The 27,550-nt window shown below is 46.9% G+C and overlaps 1 protein-coding gene across 5 annotated transcripts in view; it reads left to right on the forward strand.

Moving 5' to 3' along the window:
* The window catches only part of lama5 (laminin, alpha 5), an 84,566-nt gene that overhangs the window by 36,451 nt on the left and 20,565 nt on the right, over positions 1–27,550 (forward strand). For 3 of the 5 annotated variants that reach the window (XR_002057619.2, XM_013271787.3, XM_019349473.2), the window contains exons 8-34: positions 569–687; positions 768–858; positions 965–1,099; positions 2,133–2,192; positions 2,441–2,581; positions 2,882–3,019; positions 3,276–3,410; positions 4,550–4,684; positions 4,792–4,929; positions 18,954–19,006; positions 19,375–19,474; positions 19,602–19,654; positions 19,851–19,956; positions 20,024–20,123; positions 20,362–20,518; positions 21,047–21,185; positions 21,696–21,829; positions 22,047–22,150; positions 22,277–22,430; positions 22,507–22,670; positions 22,812–22,920; positions 22,997–23,299; positions 23,512–23,638; positions 24,173–24,312; positions 25,455–25,570; positions 25,660–25,871; positions 26,270–26,471. Coding sequence is in view for 4 of the 5 variants with exons in the window: in XM_013271787.3 (XP_013127241.1) it covers positions 569–687; positions 768–858; positions 965–1,099; positions 2,133–2,192; positions 2,441–2,581; positions 2,882–3,019; positions 3,276–3,410; positions 4,550–4,684; positions 4,792–4,929; positions 18,954–19,006; positions 19,375–19,474; positions 19,602–19,654; positions 19,851–19,956; positions 20,024–20,123; positions 20,362–20,518; positions 21,047–21,185; positions 21,696–21,829; positions 22,047–22,150; positions 22,277–22,430; positions 22,507–22,670; positions 22,812–22,920; positions 22,997–23,299; positions 23,512–23,638; positions 24,173–24,312; positions 25,455–25,570; positions 25,660–25,871; positions 26,270–26,471 (3,565 nt within the window). In the remaining variant the exon portion in view is untranslated. Of the gene's footprint in view, positions 1–568; positions 688–767; positions 859–964; positions 1,100–2,132; positions 2,193–2,440; positions 2,582–2,881; positions 3,020–3,275; positions 3,411–4,549; positions 4,685–4,791; positions 4,930–18,953; positions 19,007–19,374; positions 19,475–19,601; positions 19,655–19,850; positions 19,957–20,023; positions 20,124–20,361; positions 20,519–21,046; positions 21,186–21,455; positions 21,586–21,695; positions 21,830–22,046; positions 22,151–22,276; positions 22,431–22,506; positions 22,671–22,811; positions 22,921–22,996; positions 23,300–23,511; positions 23,639–24,172; positions 24,313–25,454; positions 25,571–25,659; positions 25,872–26,269; positions 26,472–27,550 lie in introns of all 5 variants that reach the window. The other 2 variants (XM_005477749.4, XM_019349474.2) reach the window with 2 other exon arrangements.

A 27,550-nucleotide genomic window follows, 5' to 3' on the forward strand; every position in this document is an offset into this window, starting at 1 on the left:
CTGTGGATAACTGTGTGTGCGTTTCCACACAGATAAACGCTGCTGCCTTCGTCTCACGTTTGGGAATAACACCTTCAGCGTTAACATCACACCTGGAAGCTACCTGAGCTCATGGTGCAGATGTGGCAGCAGCTGGAGGAGCAGCCTGACTGTAATCAGACATGAAACAGTGTGTGTGTGTGTGTGTGTGTGTTAATCACGGCTTCTCTCCTTTCACCATGTTTGACTTTGTGTTCAGACAAACGTGTGATCATGTGACCCTCGGCAGCCTGTAATCTGCTAAACGGCGCCCGTCACAGGAAACAGGAAGAGCTGAGCGGACGAGTACAGAGTTTACCTTAATGATTGAGTGTGTGCTGTGGGGGTTTCCCCCAGGGGTGTGTGTGTGTGTTGGATTATAGGAATGAGAGGTGCTGATTGGCCGATAATGTCGTGGCGGAAGGAGCCAGCTGTCTCGAGTGTGAATCATGATCTAAATGAAGCGCAGGTGTATCCTGGTCACACCTGCGAGTGTTTCTTCTTCAGGTGTGACTTCCTGGTCTTCATCTGTCTGTGTTCTCACCTGCAGCCTGCAACTGCCACCGTCACTCTTTCGACTGTTACTACGACCCCGAGGTGGACGAGAGGAGAGCCAGCCTCGACATCCACGGGCACTACAGAGGGGGCGGAGTCTGCCTCAACTGTCAGGTACCTGACACACCTGAACTGTGTGTGTGAGTGTGTGTGACCTGTGATGACTGACTGTAATGGGAACTTTTCCCTCTCAGCATCACACCACTGGAGTCAACTGTGAGCGCTGCGTCCCCACCTATTACAGGTCACCTGACCACCCCATCCACTCGCCGCTGGCCTGCTCGCGTGAGTCTGACACACACACACACACACACACACACACACACACACACACACACACACAGGTCATCTTCTTCTGTCCCATCCTCCTAATCTCTCGTCCCCCCCACAGCCTGTGACTGTGATGTGGAGTTTACAGACGGTACCTGTGAGGATCTGACCGGGCGATGTTTCTGCAAACCGAACTACACCGGGGAGAACTGTGACTCATGCGCCGCCGGCTTCACCGGCTTCCCCGAGTGTTACCGTGAGTTTAACAAACACCTCAAAGCTCGCGGGTCACTTCCTGGAGGGTTTCCTGCAGCTTCAGCCTCAAACAAATGCACTCACTAGGTGGGCGCCCTGTGGGTGGCGCTGTGCTGCAGATAGCTGCTCACAGCTTGGCACACACAGGAACTTTGTTTGACTGACACAAACCAGAACAAAAGGCGAGGAACAAAGATGGACAGCAGCAGGCAGAGGACCATGAGGCACAGGAGGGGCGGGTACAGGTGTGGGCGGGGCTCTAATACAGGAAGTTAAACTAGAAGAACACATATGGACAAACTAACCTTCAAAGTAAAACAGGAAGTAACAAAGACCAACACAGCCATGAAGACTGAGGGACACAGGGGGACAAAAGCTCCGAGGAGCTCGTCTCCAAAAACAAGAAACCCGCGGCAGGTCAATCACAGAGCGTCTGGATCCATACGAGGATCGCTGGAGACACCTCACCTGCCCCAAATAAACCAGACACTTAAGTTTAATTTTTGGGGGCAAAGCAGTGACGTGTAAGATTATAAATATTTATATTTATTATCTGTTCAATTTAGTTTTATTTATACAGCACCAAATCACAACAACAGTCGCCTCAGGGTGCTTTATACTGTAAGGTAGACCTACAATAATACATACAGAGAAAACCCAACAATCATATGACCCCCTATGAGCAAGCACTTTGGTGACAGTGGGAAGGAAAAACTCCCTTTTAACAAAACTCCCTCTAACATTGGAACCGCAGCGATCATAAATACAGTACAGCTGAACAGCTCAGAGGGTTCAAAGTTCACTAAAGGAGCCCAAAGAAGTTTGATCTCAGTTTTTTATGACTAAATTTAAAAAAGGCTGATCACAACGAAATAACTCACATCCACAAATCACATCAGAACACATTTAATCCTACTTAAGTAGTTCTTAAAGTCGAACACCCTGAAAACCAGAGCAGGGCTCACAGCTGTGATGGTGTGAGCAGCACGCCGCTGTGGTTACACAACCTGACCTCTGCTGTCTCTGTCCTACAGCCAGCCCCACGCACCCCACCACCATCAACGGGGAGGCCAGACCAGCAGGAGAGATCATCAGTGAGTGTGCAGCACACACACACACACACACACACACGTCTGTGCTGCTAAATATGAGTGATGGTGTTTAGTCCACAGACGGTTTCACTGATAAACACAAATCTGTCAGCTGACCTTGACTTGCTCCAGAGCGTGGATGTTCCCACACTCTCCTCCAGCCACTCGCTCACGTTTGCAGGAGGAGCCCGAGGTGAGTTTAATGAGAGGAACCTCTAAACGAGGCTGCGTTCGCTGTGTTCTGTGTGCAGACTGCGAGTGCAGCGCGGCAGGAACCGTGGAGAACTCGTGCAGGGCCGACCCTCGGACCGGGACCTGCATCTGCAAACCGGGTTTCACCGGAGACCACTGTGATGCCTGCGCGCCGGGCTTCTACGGACTCAACTGTGAGGGTGAGACGTGCACAATTAAGCCTAACACGTCAGGAACATCCCCAGCTTCAGCACATCAGCACAAAACACACACGAGCTGCAAAAAGCAGCATTATCATCTCCACCCATCTCCAACTGAGCTGACATCACAAACTCCACCCATCTCCAACATGTGTCAGTCACACCTGTGATCTGATGACTCACAGCCGTCCAATCACAGAGCCGAGGGGACGACGTCCTGCTTGTTTCAGTAATCCACAAACACACACTGTCTCACACTTATTTATGGCTGTGTGTGTGTGTGTGTGTGTGTGTGTGCAGCCTGTCAGTGTGCAGGGCCTGGCTGCCTGGACGGGTCATGTGACGAAGTCACCGGTCACAGTGTGTGTCGCAGCGGGTTCCTGGGTCCTCAGTGCGATCAGTGTGCTCCGGGCTACTTCAACTACCCGCTGTGCCAGCGTAAGTCCCGCCCATCGGACCCGGGTCTCAGTTACACTCTGAGATCTTCTCACGACCTCCAGCACGCGTGTAGCTCAGAGGTTAGCCCGTGTCGTTCAGCTGGAGCTCACACGTGAGCGTAGTGACAGTTTGTGTGTAATAATCCTGCGAGCCCACGCTGCAGTCACAGTCTGCTCACCACAGCGAGCTCGTCAGGCCTTACATGCATTCAGCAGCCGTAGCTCACCGTCTCATTGTGTGTCTGCTGTGTTTGCAGTGTGTGGATGCAGCTCGCTCGGCTCTCTCCCCGAAGGCTGCGACGCCGCCGGGCGCTGTCTGTGCAGACCGGAGTTTCAGGGTGCTCGATGTGAGCAGTGCAGATCTGGATTCCACTCCTACCCCGACTGTAGAGGTGAGAGAACCTGACACACATGGAAACACTGACCGCACCCTTCTTACGAGGTGTTACACCGCCTCGTTAAATTTCACTGGAGTTCAACAGTTTAAGTGAAAAAAGGCTCAGAATCGGCCCGTCTAATGAAGAAGGACACCTCTGGGTCAGGGTTGTAGTTTAATTCTGGACCAAGTGGAAAGGTGAGACCGAGAGGAGCCAAACATCACACCAGCTGCATGTTTTTAATGAAACGCCCCCACATTTACTCAGCAGCGGCACGCGTCTGCCACGAGCTGCACAGCATCATCATACTTTACAAATGCTGACTGATGAAACGTCTGTGAAGCTTCTCGATCATCCAGCTCATTGTAGTCTAAGGAGCTGAAGACGTTTCATCCAAGAAGCTTCTTCAGTTCTAAGAACAACTGGTGGTCCCAGATTTAAGACCTATGGGAGTGTCCCAAAGAGGGACATGGACCCCGTATTGATCCTCTATATCAGGGGTGGGGAACTCCAGGCCTCGAGGGCCGGGGTCCTGCAGGTTTTAGATGTGTCCTTAATCCATCACAGCTGATTCAAATGGCTAAATGACCTCTTCAACATGTCCTGAGGTTCTCCAGAGGCCTGGAGTTGGACACCCCTGATCTACATAATCACACGAGCCAAGGTGTGAAAACAGGTGTAGGTCACAATCAGCAGAAGTTTCAGGTGAACCCTCTGTGAAACCTAGCCCCACCCTATCATGTGACTCACTGAGGTCAGATGGCCCAGGGTGTGTGTGGGCGTTAAGGCGTCTGGATTATAGATGGTCGGGTGTGGTAAGCCCCGCCCTCTGTTCAAAAATGGCCGTTCACAGTGGACATAGATGCTTCTTCCACTCCTCTTTCAAACCATCTGTCTTCTCTGTCCAACATGTGAACCTTGGCATCCTCAAAGAGTGACCTTTGACCTTTAGATGCAGCTGTACAGCTGAGTGTGGTCCCGTGGAGGTGGCTCTTCTATGTTGTGGCTGTTTGCTGTCTCCAGGTCTGAGCTCTGCACAGCTGCACTGTGTGGTTGAGTTTGTGTCTTTCTGTTTCACTGAGTTGGAGATCACGTTTGAGAGGTGAACAGACTCTGCTCCTTACCTCACTGATGTTCATCTCTGCTTCTCCCAGAGTGCACCTGTGATCCTCGCACCTCTCTGGACTCCAGCTGCACCGCGTCAGGTCACTGCCACTGCCGGCCCAATTACAGCGGAGCGTCATGTAACCAATGTGCTCCTGGTTACTACGGTTACCCCAGCTGCACACGTAAGACAAAGACGTGGTTTTGTGTTTCAAAGGTAAAGCTACATGAAACAGATGAATAACATGTCTGTGTGTGTGTGTGTGTGTGTGTGTGTGTGTGTGTGTTCCAGCCTGCCAGTGCTCTCCTGAAGGTTCACGTTACTCCAGCTGTGACCAGCTGACGGGACAGTGTGTGTGTCTGCCCAGCGTGGTGGGACTTCGGTGTGACAGCTGTGCACACGGTGCCTACGGCTTCCCCAACTGCCAAGGTAAACACACACACACACACAGAATTTTCCATCGGTTAGTCTGCGGTTGAGCCTGCAACTGAAGGGTTCCTACCAACACCGCATACTCCCAAAGCACCCCACACAGACTGGCAGGACAAACTCCCACGCACCCTCAAATATCCTCGAAAGAGTAAAGAGCTGGTCCGGTGTTCCACAACCAGAAGCTGCATTGTTCCTCCTGAATCCGAGGTTTGAGTGACGGACAGGCTCTCCGTGACTTTACCAGGGAGGCTGAGGAGTGTGATCCCCCTGTAGCTGGTGCACACACCCTCCGGTCCACCCTCCCAAAGATGGGAACAACACCCCAGTTGAGGCACCGCCCCTGATTTCCACGCACCATTGTAGAGGCGTGTCAGCCAGGACAGCCTCACCCCCAGGGGGCGCTGCAGCTGTTTGCCTGCCTCAGTGACCACGCCCCCAGTGATGGACAAGTCGTCACCTTTGTCCTCAGACTCTGCCTCCTCTACAGAGGTGGGATTAAGGAGGTCCTCGAAGTATTCCTTTCCCTGCCCAACCATGTCCTGAGCTTTGAGACAGACCCAGGCTGTATCCCAATTCAGGGTCTGCAGCCTTAAAGTACGCAGCCTCAACGGTCCTCAAGGGCCGCGTACTCAAAGACCGCTAAGGCCGGAAGTGCAAGGCTTGTGAAATGGGACGGTCTAGCCTCCGTTGCGCTGCCCAGGTTGCCTAGCAACCATGATAGCTGGAAACGTGTGGTTGACAGAAATGAAGGAGAACATATTTTGTTCGTGTGTTTGTTTCTACACGAGCTTTGTGTGATTTGATAAGTATCTGAGGCCGAGACCACAGGACTATAAAACATGATTGTTGGGCTTCATATCTGTACTGAACAGTCATTTAAGATTAGCTAGTAAATAACAATTAGTTAAATCAGATCACTTCTATTGTCACATCACATGTGCAGGTACAGCACATGTGAGTGAACTCTGTGTCAGATACTGAGCTTCAGTAAAGATTCAAGTTGCAGTTATTTATATTTCCTATCACCTTAAATCTTCACTTTAAGACACTCAAGTATCTCTGACAGTGTATATACAGATGTATTATATATATGAGACAAATATTGTTCGTTTAATATGTTGGCATTATTACATTTGGCTCATTGCTTACATATATGTGTAAAAAGGAAAACGTACGAGCTGTGAAAACTGTGTCTGATAGAATGAAGAGTAGACTGATATATGAAATATTCCTTTATTGGGTGAGAAAATCAGACCATGTCATAACTGCTTTAAGTCATACAGAATAGATATCAGAGCCTTAAACAGGCTGACTTCTGCTAAATGGGTCAAACTGGGCAGAAAGTCTACAAACACATAACATCCTTATAGAATATGATGTAACACTATAGATCAACTTACCTCAGAATATATAAAGCATATAAACAATTACAGCAATATGATGCAACAAACACAGCAGTGCTACTAATCCAAAATACTCAAAGCTTCATAGAACTGAAACAAACATTTATTTTTAGCTCCATTCTGCTGCTGATACATACTTTAGGTTTCTGAATATTAAACTTGTTGCTGCCTTTCATAGTGTGTAACTTGAAGGCCCTGAGTACTTTCTCCCACACTGAAAACACTGGGATGATAACATTATTTGAACATTACCTAATAAGACTGATTCAGGACAGACAATTAGTTATGTTAAACTTTCCTAGCAGTTCTTCACAAACAGGGAACAGTCTGTCTATTCTCTCCATCTGTCAGCTGCTGCTGGCTCTTCCTCCTCCTCTTCCTCACACACTGCTGTTTGTCCTGGTGGATCATCAGGGGTGCAAAGCCTCACAGATGATGTGCAGCAGTGGGTCCCTCAGTCTGTCCTCACTCTGGACACTTGCAGTCGTCACACATGGAAATCAAATGTGTGATAAGCTGCAGGATTCAAACACAAGTGTAACTTATAAATACATGTTCATACTTTTATTCCACAATCAGAGAGAAAGAAACAGAGAGAGAGTGCAGGACAGACAGACAGGTGACAGTCTCAGGTGTACACACTGCTACAAAACAGCACAAGAGAAGGAGGATTTAGTGTTTGTGTTATTACGAGTGCTAAACAAGAAGAGTTCCCAGATGGTCCAGTGGACACATGTGTGACTCCTGTGATTAAAGCATCTTTCTTTCAGCTTAACGAGTGAACCGTCAGCTCGTTCAAACACACGTTAAAGTCCGTTTGGCTCGACACCACCGAAAGCGTGCTGCTGCAGTCTGTTGGGGGGGGCATCATCAGAAACAAGGATGCAAGGAGAGGAGACAAACTAGTGAGGAATGCTGGCTCTATAATTGGAGCTGACACACTCACACACACACAGACTCTGTGTTAAGCTCGTCTATATTATATTTGCTGATCTATCATACAGCTTAAACTTATTCCTGGTTATATTCTGATCAGTGCTGAGCAGTTAAACATAATTAACAATCAATAAAATCATATATGAATTATGATTCTGTGATTAACAATGAATACACTTAATATCACTTCTCATTTTCAAAATCATGTCGTTTAGCTTTGAAATGTCTGCATTTGTGAATAAAACATTTTCTTAGTAACAACATTTGTTAAGATCCAACCAAGCAAAATATGATTTTTGTCATTTTCAAGTGGTCTTAAACCTTTAATCAGAACTGTATCTTATATCACTTCCATTTAATGTGAAAAAGCTGCATCAGTGTTTTGCTGGGATGTGTCTGCTCCTCTGGCTTTCCTGTTAGCAGTGAGTGCAGCTATGTCACAGAGGTTTTAGTGCAGCATAAACTCCAGCAGATATTTTTGTCACTCTGGAGCACATTTTAGGAAAATAACAAGAAGTAAATGGAGGAAACCGACAGAAGCAGACAGGATAAGACGAGCGTCATATCTGAGACAATAACCAGGGCCGGGCCGTTTCTGACACCTGCATCATTTTTATTGTGCAAAAACACGGCAGCAGAGGACGATTTGATTTTGTCTTGGGAATAAATCGCTACTGGAAATCACAGGACTCAGATCAACACACGTCTGCTCTCCAGAACCAGGACAACGTGCTGAGATCACGGTGGGCGACAAATGTTCATCAGCAGAACGATGAGACAGAAACACAGAAGAGCCGTTTGGAAAGGCAGGAGGTACAGTGCTAACAGGCTGCAAGAAATATAAATACAGACTCACGTCTGTCTCTATCAGTACTTATCATACAAAAGATACGACACACGTGTACAAAGAAGTGTCCAGGTTCATCCTGACCATCAACCTTTCTGACTGAAGGGCATTTCTGCCAGCAGGACTTCAGATATAAGCAGTGACGTGAGATATAAGACAATAACACTATCAGTCATGGTCTGGCATTCCCAGAGCACAAAGCTCAGCAGGACATAAACAGTGTGGAGTCATCAACATCATCAACAGAAGGCAGAAGAGCTTTGAATGTCCTTCAAGAAGTCTGGAGAAGTGTTCCTGCAGGTCCTCACAGAGACGCCAGAGAGCTGCTCAGAGAGTTCAGAGTGAGCTGAAGGATGAAGGTCAGACCATAATATTCCTCCAAAAGTGCCTTCGTGGACCTGCAGCCGAGAAACCGATGCAAAGAGTTTATGCAGGTGAGAGAAGTTCACCTGAGGGCTCTTTCAGCGTGCATGCCGAGCGCTGAGAGACGGAGGTTGTGCTGCAGGCAGACGTTTGGACGGCGACTCAGACTTCTCTTCTAGACGTCGTCAAATATTTGTCTACGAGATGACGACAAGACAGGTACCGTCCTCCCGAGTGGCCGAAAACACAAAAACACACAAGTGAACACAGCAGCACACAAATCCATACGTCTGTGGACACGTCAGTGCCTGCAGACACTTTAGAAACGGCTGTGCTTCACTCCAACACTTTAACACTAAAGAACACTGAGGAAATGAACAAACTGACAGTTAACAATATGGAAAAATAAAAGGATCTCTCTGCTGCTGAAAAGTGTGAAATAGCTAAATGCCTTGGACACGTAGTGAAAACCTGAGATATTTCATGAAAACTTAATCGTGATCACCGTAACGTTAGGAGATCTGTGGCTGAGTCAGAGCACACACGGGTTCGTGCAGATAAAGGCTCAACGAGGAAGGTTTCTGCAGGACAAATACATCCGATTAAGAGAGCAGCTGCTAAAAGGCCATTGCAAAGCAGCAAACACATATTTGAAGCTGCTGGTGCCTCTGGAGCCCCACCAACATCAAGGTGTAGGATATTTTGGACAATCTATAATCTTCTAACACAAAAACATACAGTGTTCACTGAAGTAAACACACAGAGCAGTAGCAGATTTTTTTTAAAATGTGTTTTATTTATTTTCATTTGCTGCTAACTGCCTTGTTTTCATTTGTAGTTTTTGTAGTAGGAAGAACTACAAAATCTACAAATAAAAAAAGTGCAGTTAACAAATGTAGTGCTCTCCGCTATGTGAACCCCTCAGCTGAATTTTAGGTTTTTCAGTTCAAGCCAATGAAATGAAATCCAAAAATTCAACCCCAACAATCAAATGATCCCCTATGAGCAAGCACTCTGGCAACGGTGGAGAGGAAAAACTCCCTTTTAACAGGAAGAAACCTCTGGCAGAACCAGGCTCAGGGAGGGGCGGTCTTCTGCCATGACTGGTTGGGAGGTGAGGGGCAAAATAAAATCAAACATAAAGGAGAGCACAGCGTATTTATGACAGGTCGGTGGACTGTGGCTCGAGTTCAAAAGATGCTCGAATCCCGCCTGAGGTGGTATGGACACGTGATTCGAAGCGATGAGAACTCAGCAAAAACGGCTAAGAGGATCGACCCAGACGGACGCCGGCCTTGAGGCAGACCGAAAAAACGGTGGATGGACAAAATCAAGGAAGACATTAAGACCGTCAGCGCGTCACCTGAGGACCCCTTGGACAGAACCAAACGGAGAAACCTTTGCTGAGGAGCACCAGCGGGAACAACGCCAGGATGAAGGTGGACTGTGGCTGGAAAACATCATTACTGTTTTTAAAGGGTAACCACATCCACAATTGTCGATTGGACGTGTGCATGCAAGCACACGCAAGTGATCCCCGCTCTGACCCCACAGACGTCATGATAATAATCACGACCCCACAGAGCGGGACATTCGCTTCAGCCGAAAATCTTAGAGGCGACCCAGAAAGCTGCAGGAAGAGCAATGACACATCCGGCAACAGTTAAACCTACTTTAAGTAGGTTTGGACACCACGAACCAACGGATTCTCTTTCTGTTGTCTGTTGTACATGTACCGCTGGGCGCTGAAGATTTTCCACAGTTTGTCTGAGTTCTGCGATCTCTACCCTCAGTCGTACGTTTACTTCATTGAGTTCTGTGTTTATTAGATTGAGGTGCATGATCAGTGCATTAAATCGTTCATTTTCTTCCCTGATTTGTGCGTTTTGATGCCTGAGTTCAGATACCGTACGCTGCAGTGGTTCTGACTGATCTCCTCTTGCCTGTGACATTTCTTTAAAGGTTTAAAGCTCAAAAGTGTCAAAAAAGTTAAATCTCTGAATGATTTAAATGCAAAGGTTAGCTTTGTCTAAACTGTTAAAGGTGCTCCTCTATTTAAGGACTCGGTGGGTGTGGCAGAGAATGTGATGTCGACCGTGACGTCACAATGATCGTTTGAGAAGATCAAAGGATCAAAGGAGCGCTGTGGATCATTCTGCGCATGCTCAGATCAATGAACGGGAGAATTATTTGTAAATACTTTGCTATCTAACAAAGGTGCTTTTAGCAACAGCTGGTGGTGATTCATCGTTATCAACCCTTAAACTCGTGAACTGGCTCTCTAGCTTTTCGATTGCTACTGTTGTCTATCACATATGTATTATTTGGAACGCAGCTTACCTGTAAAAACAGACAAACAGCAGGTAACAGGAACTACTCGGTGCGCCAGCTCGGCACCACTAGGCTGTGTCCCAATTCAGGGTCTGCACGCTTGAAGTACGCCCACTACGCGTACTACGTACGGTGCGTACTATAAGTACGAGAAGTGCGGAAGTGAGAGGCTTGTGAAATGGGACGGTCTAGCCTTCGTCGCGCTGTTCAGGTTGCCTAGCAACCATGATACTAACCGCGAGAAACGTTTCATACAGCTTTGTGTGACAGAAATGAAGGAGAAAAATGTTTTGTTGGTCATTCATTTTTGTCATGACATCACTTTGATTAGTTGAGTATCTGAGGCTGAGACCACAGGACTGTAAAACATGATAGTTGGGCTTCATTTCTGTACTGAACAGTCATTTCAAGATTAGTTAGTAAATAACAATTAGCTAATGTTGTTCATGAGACTAAAGTCATCTCACTTTGGTAATGTAAATATCATATGGCCAATATTAAAATTGTTGTCAGATTATTGTGATATATATATATATATTACAGCAGTGAGCTTGAACTCTGGGTCAAAGATTTAAGTTGCAGTTATTTATATTTCCTATCACCTTAAATCTTCAGTCAAAGACAAGTATCTCTGACAGTGTATATACAGATGTATTATATATATGAGACAAATATTGTTCGTTTAATATGTTGGCATTATTACATTTGGCTCAGTGCTTACATATATGTGTAAAAAGGAAAACGTACGAGTTGTGAAAACTGTTTCTGATAGAATGAAGATCAGACTGATATATGAAATATTCCTTTATTGGGTGAGAAAATCAGACCATGTCATAACTGCTTTAAGTCATACAGAATAGATATCAGAGCCTTAAACAGGCTGACTTCTGCTAAATGGGTCAAACTGGGCAGAAAGTCTACAAACACATAACATCCTTATAGAATATGATGTAACACTATAGATCAACTTACCTCAGAATATATAAAGCATATAAACAATTACAGCAATATGATGCAACAAACACAGCAGTGCTACTAATCCAAAATACACAAAGCTTCATAGAACTGAAACAAACATTTATTTTTAGCTCCATTCTGCTGCTGATACATACTTTAGGTTTCTGAATATTAAACTTGTTGCTGCCTTTCATAGTGTGTAACTTGAAGGCCCTGAGTACTTTCTCCCACACTGAAAACACTGGGATGATCACATTATTTGAACATTACCTAATAAGACTGATTCAGGACAGATAATTAGTTATGTTAAACTTTCCTAGCAGTCCTTCACAAACAGGGAACAGTCTGTCTATTCTCTCCATCTGCCAGCTGCTGCTGGCTCTTCCTCCTCCTCTTCCTCACACACTGCTGAGTTTGTCCTGGTGGATCATCAGGGGTGCAAAGCCTCACAGATGATGTGCAGCAGTGGGTCCCTCAGTCTGTCCTCACTCTGGACACTTGCAGTCGTCACACATGGAAATCAAATGTGTGATAAGCTGCAGGATTCAAACACAAGTGTAACTTATAAATACATGTTCATCCTTTTATTCCACAATCAGAGAGACAGAAACAGAGAGAGAGTGCAGGACAGACAGACAGGTGACAGTCTCAGGTGTACACACTGCTACAAAACAGCACAAGAGAAGGAGGATTTAGTGTTTGTGTTATTACGAGTGCTAAACAAGAAGAGTTCCCAGATGGTCCAGTGGACACATGTGTGACTCCTGTGATTAAAGCATCTTTCTTTCAGCTTAACGAGTGAACCGTCAGCTCGTTCAAACACACGTTAAAGTCCGTTTGGCTCGACACCACCGAAAGCGTGCTGCTGCAGTCTGTTGGGGGGGGCATCATCAGAAACAAGGATGCAAGGAGAGGAGACAAACTAGTGAGGAATGCTGGCTCTATAATTGGAGCTGACACACTCACACACACACAGACTCTGTGTTAAGCTCGTCTATATTATATTTGCTGATCTATCATACAGCTTAAACTTATTCCTGGTTATATTCTGATCAGTGCTGAGCAGTTAAACATAATTAACAATCAATAAAATCATATATGAATTATGATTCTGTGATTAACAATGAATACACTTAATATCACTTCTCATTTTCAAAATCATGTCGTTTAGCTTTGAAATGTCTGCATTTGTGAATAAAACATTTTCTTAGTAACAACATTTGTTAAGATCCAACCAAGCAAAATATGATTTTTGTCATTTTCAAGTGGTCTTAAACCTTTAATCAGAACTGTATCTTATATCACTTCCATTTAATGTGAAAAAGCTGCATCAGTGTTTTGCTGGGATGTGTCTGCTCCTCTGGCTTTCCTGTTAGCAGTGAGTGCAACTATGTCACAGAGGTTTTAGTGCAGCATAAACTCCAGCAGATATTTTTGTCACTCTGGAGCACATTTTAGGAAAATAACAAGAAGTAAATGGAGGAAACCGACAGAAGCAGACAGGATAAGACGAGCGTCATATCTGAGACAATAACCAGGGCCGGGCCGTTTCTGACACCTGCATCATTTTTATTGTGCAAAAACACGGCAGCAGAGGACGATTTGATTTTGTCTTGGGAATAAATCACTACTGGAAATCACAGGACTCAGATCAACACACGTCTGCTCTCCAGAACCAGGACAACGTGCTGAGATCACGGTGGGCGACAAATGTTCATCAGCAGAACGATGAGACAGAAACACAGAAGAGCCGTTTGGAAAGGCAGGAGGTACAGTGCTAACAGGCTGCAAGAAATATAAATACAGACTCACGTCTGTCTCTATCAGTACTTATCATACAAAAGATACGACACACATGTGTACAAAGAAGTGTCCAGGTTCATCCTGACCATCAACCTTTCTGACTGAAGGGCATTTCTGCCAGCAGGACTTCAGATATAAGCAGTGACGTGAGATATAAGACAATAACACTATCAGTCATGGTCTGGCATTCCCAGAGCACAAAGCTCAGCAGGACATAAACAGTGTGGAGTCATCAACATCATCAACAGAAGGCAGAAGAGCTTTGAATGTCCTTCAAGAAGTCTGGAGAAGTGTTCCTGCAGGTCCTCACAGAGACGCCAGAGAGCTGCTCAGAGAGTTCAGAGTGAGCTGAAGGATGAAGGTCAGACCATAATATTCCTCCAAAAGTGCCTTCGTGGACCTGCAGCCGAGAAACCGATGCAAAGAGTTTATGCAGGTGAGAGAAGTTCACCTGAGGGCTCTTTCAGCGTGCATGCCGAGCGCTGAGAGACGGAGGTTGTGCTGCAGACGTTTGGATGGCGACTCAGACTTCTCTTCTAGACGTCGTCAAATATTTGTCTACGAGATGACGACAAGACAGGTACCGTCCTCCCGAGTGGCCGAAAACACAAAAACACACAAGTGAACACAGCAGCACACAAATCCATACGTCTGTGGACACGTCAGTGCCTGCAGACACTTTAGAAACGGCTGTGCTTCACTCCAACACTTTAACACTAAAGAACACTGAGGAAATGAACAAACTGACAGTTAACAATATGGAAAAATAAAAGGATCTCTCTGCTGCTGAAAAGTGTGAAATAGCTAAATGCCTTGGACACGTAGTGAAAACCTGAGATATTTCATGAAAACTTAATCGTGATCACCGTAACGTTAGGAGATCTGTGGCTGAGTCAGAGCACACACGGGTTCGTGCAGATAAAGGCTCAACGAGGAAGGTTTCTGCAGGACAAATACATCCGATTAAGAGAGCAGCTGCTAAAAGGCCATTGCAAAGCAGCAAACACATATTTGAAGCTGCTGGTGCCTCTGGAGCCCCACCAACATCAAGGTGTAGGATATTTTGGACAATCTATAATCTTCTAACACAAAACATACAGTGTTCACTGAAGTAAACACACAGAGCAGTAGCAGATTTTTTTTAAAATGTGTTTTATTTATTTTCATTTGCTGCTAACTGCCTTGTTTTCATTTGTAGTTTTTGTAGTAGGAAGAACTACAAAATCTACAAATAAAAAAAGTGCAGTTAACAAATGTAGTGCTCTCCGCTATGTGAACCCCTCAGCTGAATTTTTAGGTTTTTCAGTTCAAGCCAATGAAATGAAATCCAAAAATTCAACCCCAACAATCAAATGATCCCCTATGAGCAAGCACTCTGGCAACGGTGGAGAGGAAAAACTCCCTTTTAACAGGAAGAAACCTCTGGCAGAACCAGGCTCAGGGAGGGGCGGTCTTCTGCCATGACTGGTTGGGAGGTGAGGGGCAAAATAAAATCAAACATAAAGGAGAGCACAGCGTATTTATGACAGGTCGGTGGACTGTGGCTCGAGTTCAAAAGATGCTCGAATCCCGCCTGAGGTGGTATGGACACGTGATTCGAAGCGATGAGAACTCAGCAAAAACGGCTAAGAGGATCGACCCAGACGGACGCCGGCCTTGAGGCAGACCGGAAAAACGGTGGATGGACAAAATCAAGGAAGACATTAAGACCGTCAGCGCGTCACCTGAGGACCCCTTGGACAGAACCAAACGGAGAAACCTTTGCTGAGGAGCACCAGCGGGAACAACGCCAGGATGAAGGTGGACTGTGGCTGGAAAACATCATTACTGTTTTTAAAGGGTAACCACATCCACAATTACAGTAGAGCTGTAATTGTGGATGTGGACCACAATCCACAATTGTCGATTGGACGTGTGCATGCAAGCACACGCAAGTGATCCCCGCTCTGACCCCACAGACGTCATGATAATAATCACGACCCCACAGAGCGGGACATTCGCTTCAGCCGAAAATCTTAGAGGCGACCCAGAAAGCTGCAGGAAGAGCAATGACACATCCGGCAACAGTTAAACCTACTTTAAGTAGGTTTGGACACCACGAACCAACGGATTCTCTTTCTGTTGTCTGTTGTACATGTACCGCTGGGCGCTGAAGATTTTCCACAGTTTGTCTGAGTTCTGCGATCTCTACCCACAGTCGTGCGTTTACTTCATTGAGTTCTATGTTTACTAGATTGAGGTGCATGATCAGTGTACTAAATCGTTCATTTTCTTCCCTGATTTGTAAGTTTTCATGCCTAAGTTCAAATAACGTACGCCACAGTGGTTCTGACTGATCTCCTCTTGCCTGTGACATTTCTTTAAAGGTTTAAAGCTCAAAAGTGTCAAAAAAGTTAAATCTCTGAATGATTTAAATGCAAAGGTTAGCTTTGTCTAAACTGTTAAAGGTGCTCCTCTATTTAAGGACTCGGTGGGTGTGGCAGAGAATGTGATGTCGACCGTGACGTCACAATGATCGTTTGAGAAGATCAAAGGATCAAAGGAGCGCTGTGGATCATTCTGCGCATGCTCAGATCAATGAACGGGAGAATTATTTGTAAATACTTTGCTATCTAACAAAGGTGCTTTTAGCAACAGCTGGTGGTGATTCATCGTTATCAACCCTTAAACTCGTGAACTGGCTCTCTAGCTTTTCGATTGCTACTGTTGTCTATCACATATGTATTATTTGGAACCCAGCTTACCTGTAAAAACAGACAAACAGCAGGTAACAGGAACTACTCGGTGCGCCAGCTCGGCACCACTAGGCTGTGTCCCAATTCAGGGTCTGCACGCTTGAAGTACGCCCACTACGCGTACTACGTACGGTGCGTACTATAAGTACGAGAAGTGCGGAAGTGAGAGGCTTGTGAAATGGGACGGTCTAGCCTTCGTCGCGCTGTTCAGGTTGCCTAGCAACCATGATACTAACCGCGAGAAACGTTTCATACAGCTTTGTGTGACAGAAATGAAGGAGAAAAATGTTTTGTTGGTCATTCATTTTTGTCATGACATCACTTTGATTAGTTGAGTATCTGAGGCTGAGACCACAGGACTGTAAAACATGATAGTTGGGCTTCATTTCTGTACTGAACAGTCATTTCAAGATTAGTTAGTAAATAACAATTAGCTAATGTTGTTCATGAGACTAAAGTCATCTCACTTTGGTAATGTAAATATCATATGGCCAATATTAAAATTGTTGTCAGATTATTATGATATATATATATATTACAGCAGTGAGCTTGAACTCTGGGTCAAAGATTTAAGTTGCAGTTATTTATATTTCCTATCACCTTAAATCTTCAGTCAAAGACAAGTATCTCTGACAGTGTATATACAGATGTATTATATATATGAGACAAATATTGTTCGTTTAATATGTTGGCATTATTACATTTGGCTCAATGCTTACATATATGTGTAAAAAGGAAAACGTACGAGTTGTGAAAACTGTTTCTGATAGAATGAAGATCAGACTGATATATGAAATATTCCTTTATTGGGTGAGAAAATCAGACCATGTCATAACTGCTTTAAGTCATACAGAATAGATATCAGAGCCTTAAACAGGCTGACTTCTGCTAAATGGGTCAAACTGGGCAGAAAGTCTACAAACACATAACATCCTTATAGAATATGATGTAACACTATAGATCAACTTACCTCAGAATATATAAAGCATATAAACAATTACAGCAATATGATGCAACAAACACAGCAGTGCTACTAATCCAAAATACACAAAGCTTCATAGAACTGAAACAAACATTTATTTTTAGCTCCATTCTGCTGCTGATACATACTTTAGGTTTCTGAATATTAAACTTGTTGCTGCCTTTCATAGTGTGTAACTTGAAGGCCCTGAGTACTTTCTCCCACACTGAAAACACTGGGATGATCACATTATTTGAACATTACCTAATAAGACTGATTCAGGACAGATAATTAGTTATGTTAAACTTTCCTAGCAGTCCTTCACAAACAGGGAACAGTCTGTCTATTCTCTCCATCTGTCAGCTGCTGCTGGCTCTTCCTCCTCCTCTTCCTCACACACTGCTGAGTTTGTCCTGGTGGATCATCAGGGGTGCAAAGCCTCACAGATGATGTGCAGCAGTGGGTCCCTCAGTCTGTCCTCACTCTGGACACTTGCAGTCGTCACACATGGAAATCAAATGTGTGATAAGCTGCAGGATTCAAACACAAGTGTAACTTATAAATACATGTTCATCCTTTTATTCCACAATCAGAGAGACAGAAACAGAGAGAGAGTGCAGGACAGACAGACAGGTGACAGTCTCAGGTGTACACACTGCTACAAAACAGCACAAGAGAAGGAGGATTTAGTGTTTGTGTTATTACGAGTGCTAAACAAGAAGAGTCCCAGATGGTCCAGTGGACACATGTGTGACTCCTGTGATTAAAGCATCTTTCTTTCAGCTTAACGAGTGAACCGTCAGCTCGTTCAAACACACGTTAAAGTCCGTTTGGCTCGACACCACCGAACAGAGGCAGCAATATAACATAGCTAACATTAACAGTGCAGTGAATCCTGCTTGTGCCGTCATATTCAGGACTGCAAACCGAGCAGCATCACTGACTTTCAGCTTGTTGTGTTTGTGGATATATGACTGACTTTAATTACGCATAAAATCATCACATTCTCTGTAAGATTAAGGTCAACTATTGTATTATTATATTTTAAAGGCTTTAAAACCAAGTAAACGCTGAAAGTACAAACATCGCTAATGTCACATAACTTTGCCAACATGTGGCCAACAGTAATGTTTTAATGTTCCTCATGATTAAACATTTGCACATAAATGAGTGACATCATATTCAGTACTTACATTTAACAGTTTACTCTTCGGCTGCTCCCTTCTGCCGTCTGCGGCAAAATTATCCACACCGACTGCCGCGCTATGAATTGTGGGATATGTTGGGCCACGAAGTCTACACCGCCACATCCTTAAAATTCAGGGAAATGAAGGACGCATTTGAGGGCCGCATTTCGAGCAGCCTTTGAATTGGGACAACCTTCGGCGCGCCGCTGTGACGTAATCGGCCTTAAAATGCAGCCTTTAAGGCTGCAGACCCTGAATTGGGATACAGCCCCAGAGTCTTGGTCCATGTCCTCACTGAGCTCCTCCCACACCTGAGTCTTTGCTTCAGCTGCCACTCAGGCCCGTTCAACTTGCCTGCTGCTACTCATTAGACACAAACCTCATGCTGAGCACATGTCACCTGAAGGCTGACTGTACAGGTGTATCTGAGCTACTGGTGTAGGTGTGTGTGTGTTTAAGTGTTTGCTGGTGTGTGATGGCTTTTCTCTGTCCTTAAAGCTGGAAGCTGCCATCCTGCCGGCTCTGTTCAGACCACCGCAGCGCCTCCTCTGGTGAGTCCTGTGTTTGGCTTCTCGCTCACACATCATGTGAAAAGGTGTGTGAGAGCATGTGTGTGTGTGTGTGTGTGTGTGAGAGCACGTGTGTGTGAGTGTGTGTGTGTGTGTGTGAGAGCACGTGTGTGTGAGTGTGTGTGAGAGCACGTGTGTGTGTGTGTGTGTGTGAGCGTGTGTTGAGGCTGCAGTAAAGCAGTGCTGTGAAGCTCAGGTGGAGCAGAGGAGGCTAGCCTCCACCTGCACTCTGATGTCTGTCTAAACAGTGACGGACCCTCCAAAGATAAAGCTGCAGCAGGTAGGCTGCACCTGCATGCTTTGTAAGGAGAATCAGGTGTATTGAACTTTGCTGTGATTGGTTCCCTCAGGGCCGCTGTGAATGCCGTCACCACGTGGAGGGCCTGGCCTGTGACACCTGCAAACCTCTGTACTGGAACTTGTCCCCGGACACACCTGAAGGCTGCTCCAGTAAGACGCTTACACTCATACACACACACACATACACACACACACAGACACACACACACGCTCACACACACACACACACGCTCACACACACACACACACAGAGTAACCTGAGGTTGTTTCTTTGCAGACTGTGAGTGTAACGTGGCGGGGACGGTGAGCGCCGTGGCCGAGTGTGCTCAGGTGAGTCAGCTGAGTTCAGGTAACCTGTGGTGTTAGTGAATGTCTGTTCACTGATTGGTCAGTGAGGGGTTGCAGGAGGTTGCTCCCTGTTTGGGGGTTTTAGTCCTGTCTTTGTCTCCTCACCCCTTTCTGTAATAAAGTCCTGGCTGCTGCTCTTGTTATGCTAATGGTTGAAATGGTTTGTTGGCGTGTGCAGGAGAGCGGTCAGTGCCAGTGTAAGCCCAACGTCTGCAGCGGAACCTGCTCCACCTGCAAAGATGGCTTCTTCAACCTGCAGGAGAGCGACTACTTTGGCTGCCGAGGTGAGCAGTGCTCTGAGCACTCAGCCACAGGTGTGCTGTTTCAGCTGTTAACCTGTTGTTTTTTCAGGTTGTCAGTGTGACATCGGCGGCGCCGTGGGTCCGTCGTGTGGCGAGAGGAGTGGCCACTGTCGCTGCAGACCCAACGTGGAGGGACCAAAGTGTAACCTGTGAGTTCAGCACACCTCAGACAGATTTCAGGAAGTTAGTTTAACTGCAGCAAAGCTAAGTTAGGACTCCATTTCCCATAGTTCTAGTCTTCTGTAACAGACAGATGTGGTTAAATGTAGAGATGTCTGTCGCTGCCTCGGGGCGTCACGGCCTGAGTTTTTGTAGTTTTTCAGTCCGTGTTTCATCCCAGCATGCCTGTGTGTTTCACTCCATTGATCTGACTTCCTGTGCTGGCAGACCTCGTCCGGATCACTACTTCCCTGACCTCCATCACCTGAAGTTTGAGATTGAGGAGGGAACCATGCTGGACGGCCGGCCGGTGAGATTCGGCTACAACCCCCAGGAGTTCCCCAACTTCAGCTGGAGAGGTTATGCTCAGATGTCCCCAATTCAGGTAGGACCATAACCTTTGACCTTTTCTGTTGGCCACACCCCTATGGTGCAAACTCGAATGTAGAGAAGATTATCCACCAAACAGTTCACTGACTCAGTGCTGCCTCTGCTGGACGGCAGAGGAACAGCAAACACATATGAGCTGTAGGATGTTTTTCATCCTTATTGGAAGGATCTGATTGACGTTGTTTAAAATAATGTGTGAGTGTGTGAAGTTATTGTAATTATGTGACTGTGGCCCAGCTGCATGTTGTCGGGACGTGTCTCTGTCGCAGGACTGCGTCTCAGCTCTTGCATGCATTTCAGATGTTTGCTTCCTGTCCCGTGTGAGCGTAACAGACAGACTGTATTATGCTGCTTTGTCCTGTTTCTGTGTCGGTGGTTTCTGTCGTCTCTGCCTCCTTTACTCAGCATGTCTTGTGCTCTTCCTTCTCCTGCCCCTCATCTTCCTCCTTCTCTTTCTTCCTCTCTGTGCGCCTCCTCTGGTCCTCTACTTTGCTCCTCGTCCTGCTATCTGCTCCCTCGGTAGTCGAAGGTGTTGGTGTCGGTGTCGGTCGACTCTCCAGACGTCTTCTTTGTGGTGCTGCGTTACGTTAACCGGCGAGATTCAGATGTTTGGGGCCGGATGACGGTCGTGGAGGACGGCCGGAGCCACCACTGTAGGAACTGTAAGTGCTGGGAGGGGACTCTGTGTTTCCATGGCAGCACAGGAATCAGGAGAGGTGGGAAGTCTTCTTACGCTCTCTCGATTTCCTCGCCACGCTTCGGTCTCTGTGCTTCGGCTGCGATTGGCTGCTGGTGGTGGCGGCTCCGTATCTTTCCTCAGGGCCACAGATCACTGCAGGTTTCAGGGATTTGAGGACAAATGTTGATCTTGTCTGCCCTCCATCCTCCCTCTCTCCTCCCTCCTGTCCTCTGTTTGGACGATGTCCTCGTAGACTGCAGTGAGGCTTCAGGTTTATATGAGCGAGGCAGACGTCTATCTGACTCGTTTCATCCTCAGATACATAAGCTCTGAGGGCGCCACCACCAAGGGTAAAATAACAGCCTATCAGGGCAGCCGGAGAGGTAGGTTCTCCACCAATCACATGAAAGTATCAGTTGAAGTTGAGTAGCAGAGCAGCAGAGGGGAAGAATGCGTGTTGTGCTCATTCCTAACGTCTCGGTTTGTGTCCAAGGCTCCGAACAGTCCAAGCCGATCGTCTTTGCTCCCAGTGTGGAGCCGACCTTCGTCAACGTTCCCTTTGTGGAGCCCTTCGTGCTGAACCCAGGAACCTGGACTGTGGTGATCGAGGCGGAGGGAGTCCTGCTGGTGAGACGCAAACACGTGCAAACACACAGGTGGTGACAAATCAGCTCAACTCAAAGATGGCTCAGCTGTTTGTAATTCTGAGAATGAGGCTGTGTAGGCTGCTGCTGCACACCTGTAAACCACTTTGCAACCCACCGCCACCCCAGTGAGGAGGCCTTCGTGCTGCTCCCCTCACCACGTGTGCACAGGGAATGACTTTTGTTCCTTTATCCTGCAGGATTACCTGGTACTGCTGCCCAGCGCCTACTACGAAGCTCCCATCCTGCAGAACAGAGTGAGCGAGCCCTGCACCTACAGCCCCGCCCCCGACGCCAGCCAGAAGTAAATACGCTCACGTCATTCATCTTTTGTTAGTGGTTCTGTAGCGTCGTGTTTACACAGATCCCTGGCTCGAGCCCGGAGGAAGGAGCAGACGTTTAGATGCTTTGATGTGTGTCTCTCTCTCAGCTGTCTGCTCTACAAGTACCTGTCTCTGGACTCCTTCCCCTTCATCTCGGGCAACGATGCCAGCTGCCGCAACGACAACCACCTGCCCCGCCCCTGCCCGACCGAAAAGGTTACCCCGCGCCACCCCGACATGGCCATTTGCAGCGGTTTGGATGTAAGAGGGGCAGTCCTGAAACATGTCCACAGGTGAAACGCGCAGGTTAAACTAACGTCTTCGGTTTCTGCCACAGATCAGCGTCGAGCTGCGAGGGCGCCTCTCGTCTCCGGGCGACTACGTCCTGGTGCTCGAGTATTCCAGCGAAGAAGAGCTACCTCAGACGCTGTCCGTCACCGTCAACGTGCCGGGAGCGAGAATGCACCGACACCGAGTCACCCTGCTTCAGTGCAGATACAGGTAGGCTCTGTCCACAGGTGAAGCTGCAAGGCTCCTCCCCCCACTACAGAGAAGGACGTGTTCGAAAGCGTGCTGCCTCATGTAAAGTCATTTAAATGGCTGTGTATGTGTATGTGTGTGTGTGTGTGTGTGTGTGTGCAGCTTCCTGTGTCGAGTCGTGGCCGTCGACGAGCAGAACAGAGTGGCGGTCTTCTCCCTCCCCTCAGACACAGAGATCCAGCTGACCGCTGACCGAGCCACCTTCTTCCTGGTGAGAATCACTCTCGCGTCACATGATCGGTCACCTGATCAGCTCGATCCTAATACGTGTTGCACGTGTGTTTCAGCACAAAGTGTACCTGGTGCCCAGACATCAGTTCAGCATGGAGCACGTAGCCCCGCGGGTCCACTGCATCGGCGCGCATGGACACTTCTCACCTGACAGCTCCTCCTGCGTCCCCTCACGCTTCCTGACCCCGTCAGACTCTCTGCTCCTGAAGGAGGGCCAGAGCTCCTCCACCCTGCAGGAGCCCGCCCCCGCCTCCCCTGCAGCTGCGCCTCCTCTGAGAGAGGAGCCGGACTGGATGGGATCGGAGAGACCGCCGTTCGGAGCGGAAAACACCGACCACATCCGGCTGGACTCGCTGCAGGTACTGATGATGATGATGATGGGGTGTGTTGTTGGGGGGTGTTTAGTTTGGGCACGTGTGACGTTGCACCCGCACGCGATCCGTTTTTATCCCAGGTGAAACAGAGTTACAGAACCCGACTGAGACGTGCACACATTTTAAATGGACGATAATAATCCCATGAATGCGTCTGACACCGTAATCATTCCTCTCCCGTCGCCTCCTTTACCCAGAATGCAGTGATGTACTCTGCCCGGGTCCACGCCCTCGGCCGCTACGTCTTCATCCTCCACTACCACCAGCCTCTGCACCCCACCTACCCCATGCAGGTCTTCATTAACGGGGGGCGAATCTGGCAGGGTAAGGACACAGTCTGATCCTGGATCTGCTGCATCACCGTCAGTGACAACAAGCTAGTCAGGTTATTCTCACCACAGACTGTATATAAAAGATGGACATAAACCTGTGGCTGGAGTTTGAGCTTCAGTTTTCAAAGCTGTAATGAAACATGTTCAGACTGCATGTGCATCACACACACAGCGATACCTGCTAATCAGTAACATCCAATCAAAATCACGAATCTCACTGTGCATCAAAACTGGAGCTCCGCCCTGTTAGTGATCACATGATGTCATTAAAAATGCTCCTGAAGGCTCCAACAGCACAAACGCAACCCAGAGGTCCAGTTCAGGTGAAGCTAGCAGCTACAGCCGCCTGTCAGTCACAGAGGCCACGGCCCCAATAATGCAAACTTGTAGGCTTAATATCATTTTAAAAAGTTTTAATATGGAAGCCTGTGGGACTGACTCACTGCTGCCTCTGCTGGGCATCAGAGGAACTGCAGCTTCTGGTGCTGGGGCTGATGATTGGCTCTATTTTGTTCCTGTTCCTCAGGACACGTCAACGCCTTGTTCTGTCCTCACGCTTACGGCTGCCGTGACGTCCTGATGTCGGAGAATCAGATCATTCTGGATGTGACGGACCACGAGCTCCTCGTCACGGTGCAGATACCTGCGGGGAAGACGCTGTGGCTGGTCAGTGTCGCTGCTCTGCATCACAGCTAGGGATGGGTATTGATAAGATTTTCACGATTCCCATTCCATTTTCGATTCTGTTTAACGATTTGGTTCTTTATCGATTCTTTTTAAAAAAGGAGAACACTAAGGTCGATTAGCTTAGAACTTTGTTTTATATCTTCTCTTTCAACAAGATAGAAATTTAGGAGTAACATGGCCTTACAAACCCAACAGTGAGATCTTAAGAGATCCACAGCCTACGGCTCTTCAATGGGGTGTCACAGGGTCCCCGGGGAAAATTGTAAACGTAAAATAATAAAATAAATATTCTTCTGTAGCAATAACAAAGTATAACATAAATTATTCTGTAGCAATTACACAAGAATATCCAGTAATGTCCCTGCCTACAATTAAACACATTCACTTACCGAAAATCGGGGCATCTGCTGTGGCAAATGGGTGCAAGCCTTTGACCACAAACTTAGTCACTGCTCGGTCACATTCGTCTATCCTGGCCTGAAAGGAGACGCTACCGGTAGACTGCAGCGAGAACTGCCAGCCAGACTCTGTCTGTCTCATCATGGTCACCTAAATGCACAGTAATGGCAGGTTTTGTAATAAGGCAGATCGCGCTAACATAATATGCACTGTTAGCTGATTATTTACCTGCCGTATTAACGGGAGAGGACGTGCAAACGTTACCGCTGCTGCTGGGTTGAGATTCACGAGTCCGGAGCGGAATTAAAAACACGACATTCATTTAAGGTCATCGCGTGTTTTGTGAGCAAATGCTTTTGCATATTCGTAGTGTTTCCTCCTTTAAATGAAATATCTACTTTGCAAGTATTGCAGGTTGCCCTGTTGTCATCCGTTCTCGTAAAGTATAACCAAACTTTTGAGCGTTTCCTGCCAGGTAGATGACGCTCCGCAACGTGGTGACGTCATTCGGGGCGACTGGAATCGATAAAGGAATCGTTTGCAAAAATGGCAAACAATTCCAAGGAACTGAAACAGTGGGAACCGGTTCTCAACAAGAACCGGGTTTCGATACCCATCCCTAATCACAGCTACACTCAATGCTGCAGAATGATGTTCAGGGATAGTTTTTTCCTTTGAGGTGGAGATGAGGCAGAAGCTGACGTTCTTCCTCGTGTCTGCAGGATTACCTGCTGGTCGTTCCTGAGTCGAGCTACAGCTCCAGCTACCTGAGCGAGGAGCCGCTGGACAAATCCTATGACTTTATCAGCCTCTGCGGTCAAAACAGCTTTTACATCAGGTGAGCATGTGAGCAGGTGAAGACGCTGGGGAGTAGTTTAGCGTGTTAGCGTCATCCTCACAGGTGTGAACTCTTCCTCTCTCCCGCAGTCCCTCCTCCTCCTCGCCGTTCTGCCTCAGCTCGGCCATATCTCTGTCAGCCTTCGTCAACAACGGTGCTCTGCCCTGTGCCTGCCACGAAGTCGGAGCTGAGAGCGACACCTGCGAACGCTTTGGCGGTCAGTGTCGCTGCAGGCCCAACGTGATTGGACGAGACTGCTCCATGTGCGCCACGGGTTACTGGGGATTCCCCAACTGCAGACGTGAGTGTTCGCCTGAACAGATCATTCATTTACTTTCATCACATTCACCATCTCACCTTTCCTGTATTTTCAATGCTCACCTGCTCGGGTCAAAAATCTGAAAGAAATCAGCAGAAACCGAAAACCACAACTGCCCTCGCCTCTCATCACTCGGCCGACATCCTCTTAACCACGAGGAACATTTCAAAGTCGTCTTTAAGCAGAAAAACAGAATAACTGAAATGCGCAGACGAGTGTAAGGCTGGGGTGATGAAACGCTGCAGGGACTGCGTCCGAGATTCACACTTATTTATTCATAAAACTTTTATTTTGTTGTGAAGAAGGCGCGTGGGGTTTTTCCTGTCTCGCTTCCTGTCTGTGTGTTCCCGCTCTCACTCACCTTCCCGTGTCACCTGCAGCCTGTAACTGTGGTTCGAGGTTGTGCGAGCCGGTGACGGGTGACTGTATCTGCCCACCGAGGACCGTCCTCCCAGAATGCACAGAGTGCGAGCCTCAGACGTTTGGCTGCCACCCGCTGGTGGGCTGCGAGGTCTGCAACTGCTCTCACGCTGGCATCATCGCGCCCGATGTGAGCTGCGACACGCTCAGTGGGCAGTGCAGGTAAGACGAACAGGACAGAGGGAACCTCAGGAAAGAGTGGTTGTATGTGTTTGTCTCCCTCCGGTGGCTGTGTGCTCCCTGAAGCTGCCAGGTTTAAACTTTCCGACTGCCTGATCCTCTGCAACATTTCTTTGTGAAGTTTCTATAATTTTACAGACTCCCTGATGTTTTTTTGGATAGCTCAATTCCAGATTGATACCTCTCTCATGTCCGTTATGCAAGTTTTCACCACCAGGGGGCAGATCAACTGTGTTGCTGCCATCCCATGTGCAATATCTCAGTCTTTCCTTGTTCTGTGCAATATTTTGGTCTCAGTGGAATTACCATCCCCACCCCAAATGACCATACCCCCTCCACTCTTATTTATTTATTTATTATATTATATAACTGCCCTTGTATACAGCCCCATAATGTCTGCTTCAATGTTTCTACGCATACACCATGTATATAGTTTACTCATATATCTATACATATATTTTGCTTTTTTTTCCTCGTTGTATATTGTTTTCTTTACTTTTGCACCTTTGTGGTCCAGCTACCCAATTTCACTGTGCAAGAAACTGCACAATGACAATAAAAGTCTAAAGTCTAAAAGTTTATTTTGTTGTTGTTCTTTAACCTCATTTCTTTTCCGCCCCCTTTCTTAAGGCTGCCATCACACATGAGAACAGCTTCTTAATGATGTAATGTAATCAAGCTTACGTTGACCCAGTGCACCACCTTGTGGTGAACAGTGTTATTATACTAAACTGCAGCAGTAGGTGTCTTGGACATAAAGTGACAGCGACTGTTTCCTCACTTCTCACACACACATTATGGGGACATCTAATTGACATAATGCTTTCCCCTTACTGTAAACCTAACAATAACCTAACTGTAACCATGACACAAAAAAACACATTTTGAGTCTCAAAAATGTCTTCAAACTCATGGAGACGGACATTTTGGTCCCCACAAGGCTAGTAACTTCCAATTTTTGGTCTCCACAAAGATGTGAATACACGCTCACAGACACACACACAAACTAACTTGCCTAGGATTGATGAGAGGTCAAAGGTTATAGAAGCTGAGCACTGTAC

The sequence above is a fragment of the Oreochromis niloticus genome, linkage group LG20, assembly GCF_001858045.2.
Source record: "Oreochromis niloticus isolate F11D_XX linkage group LG20, O_niloticus_UMD_NMBU, whole genome shotgun sequence".
In the NCBI taxonomy this organism is placed as follows: Eukaryota; Metazoa; Chordata; class Actinopteri; order Cichliformes; family Cichlidae; genus Oreochromis; species Oreochromis niloticus.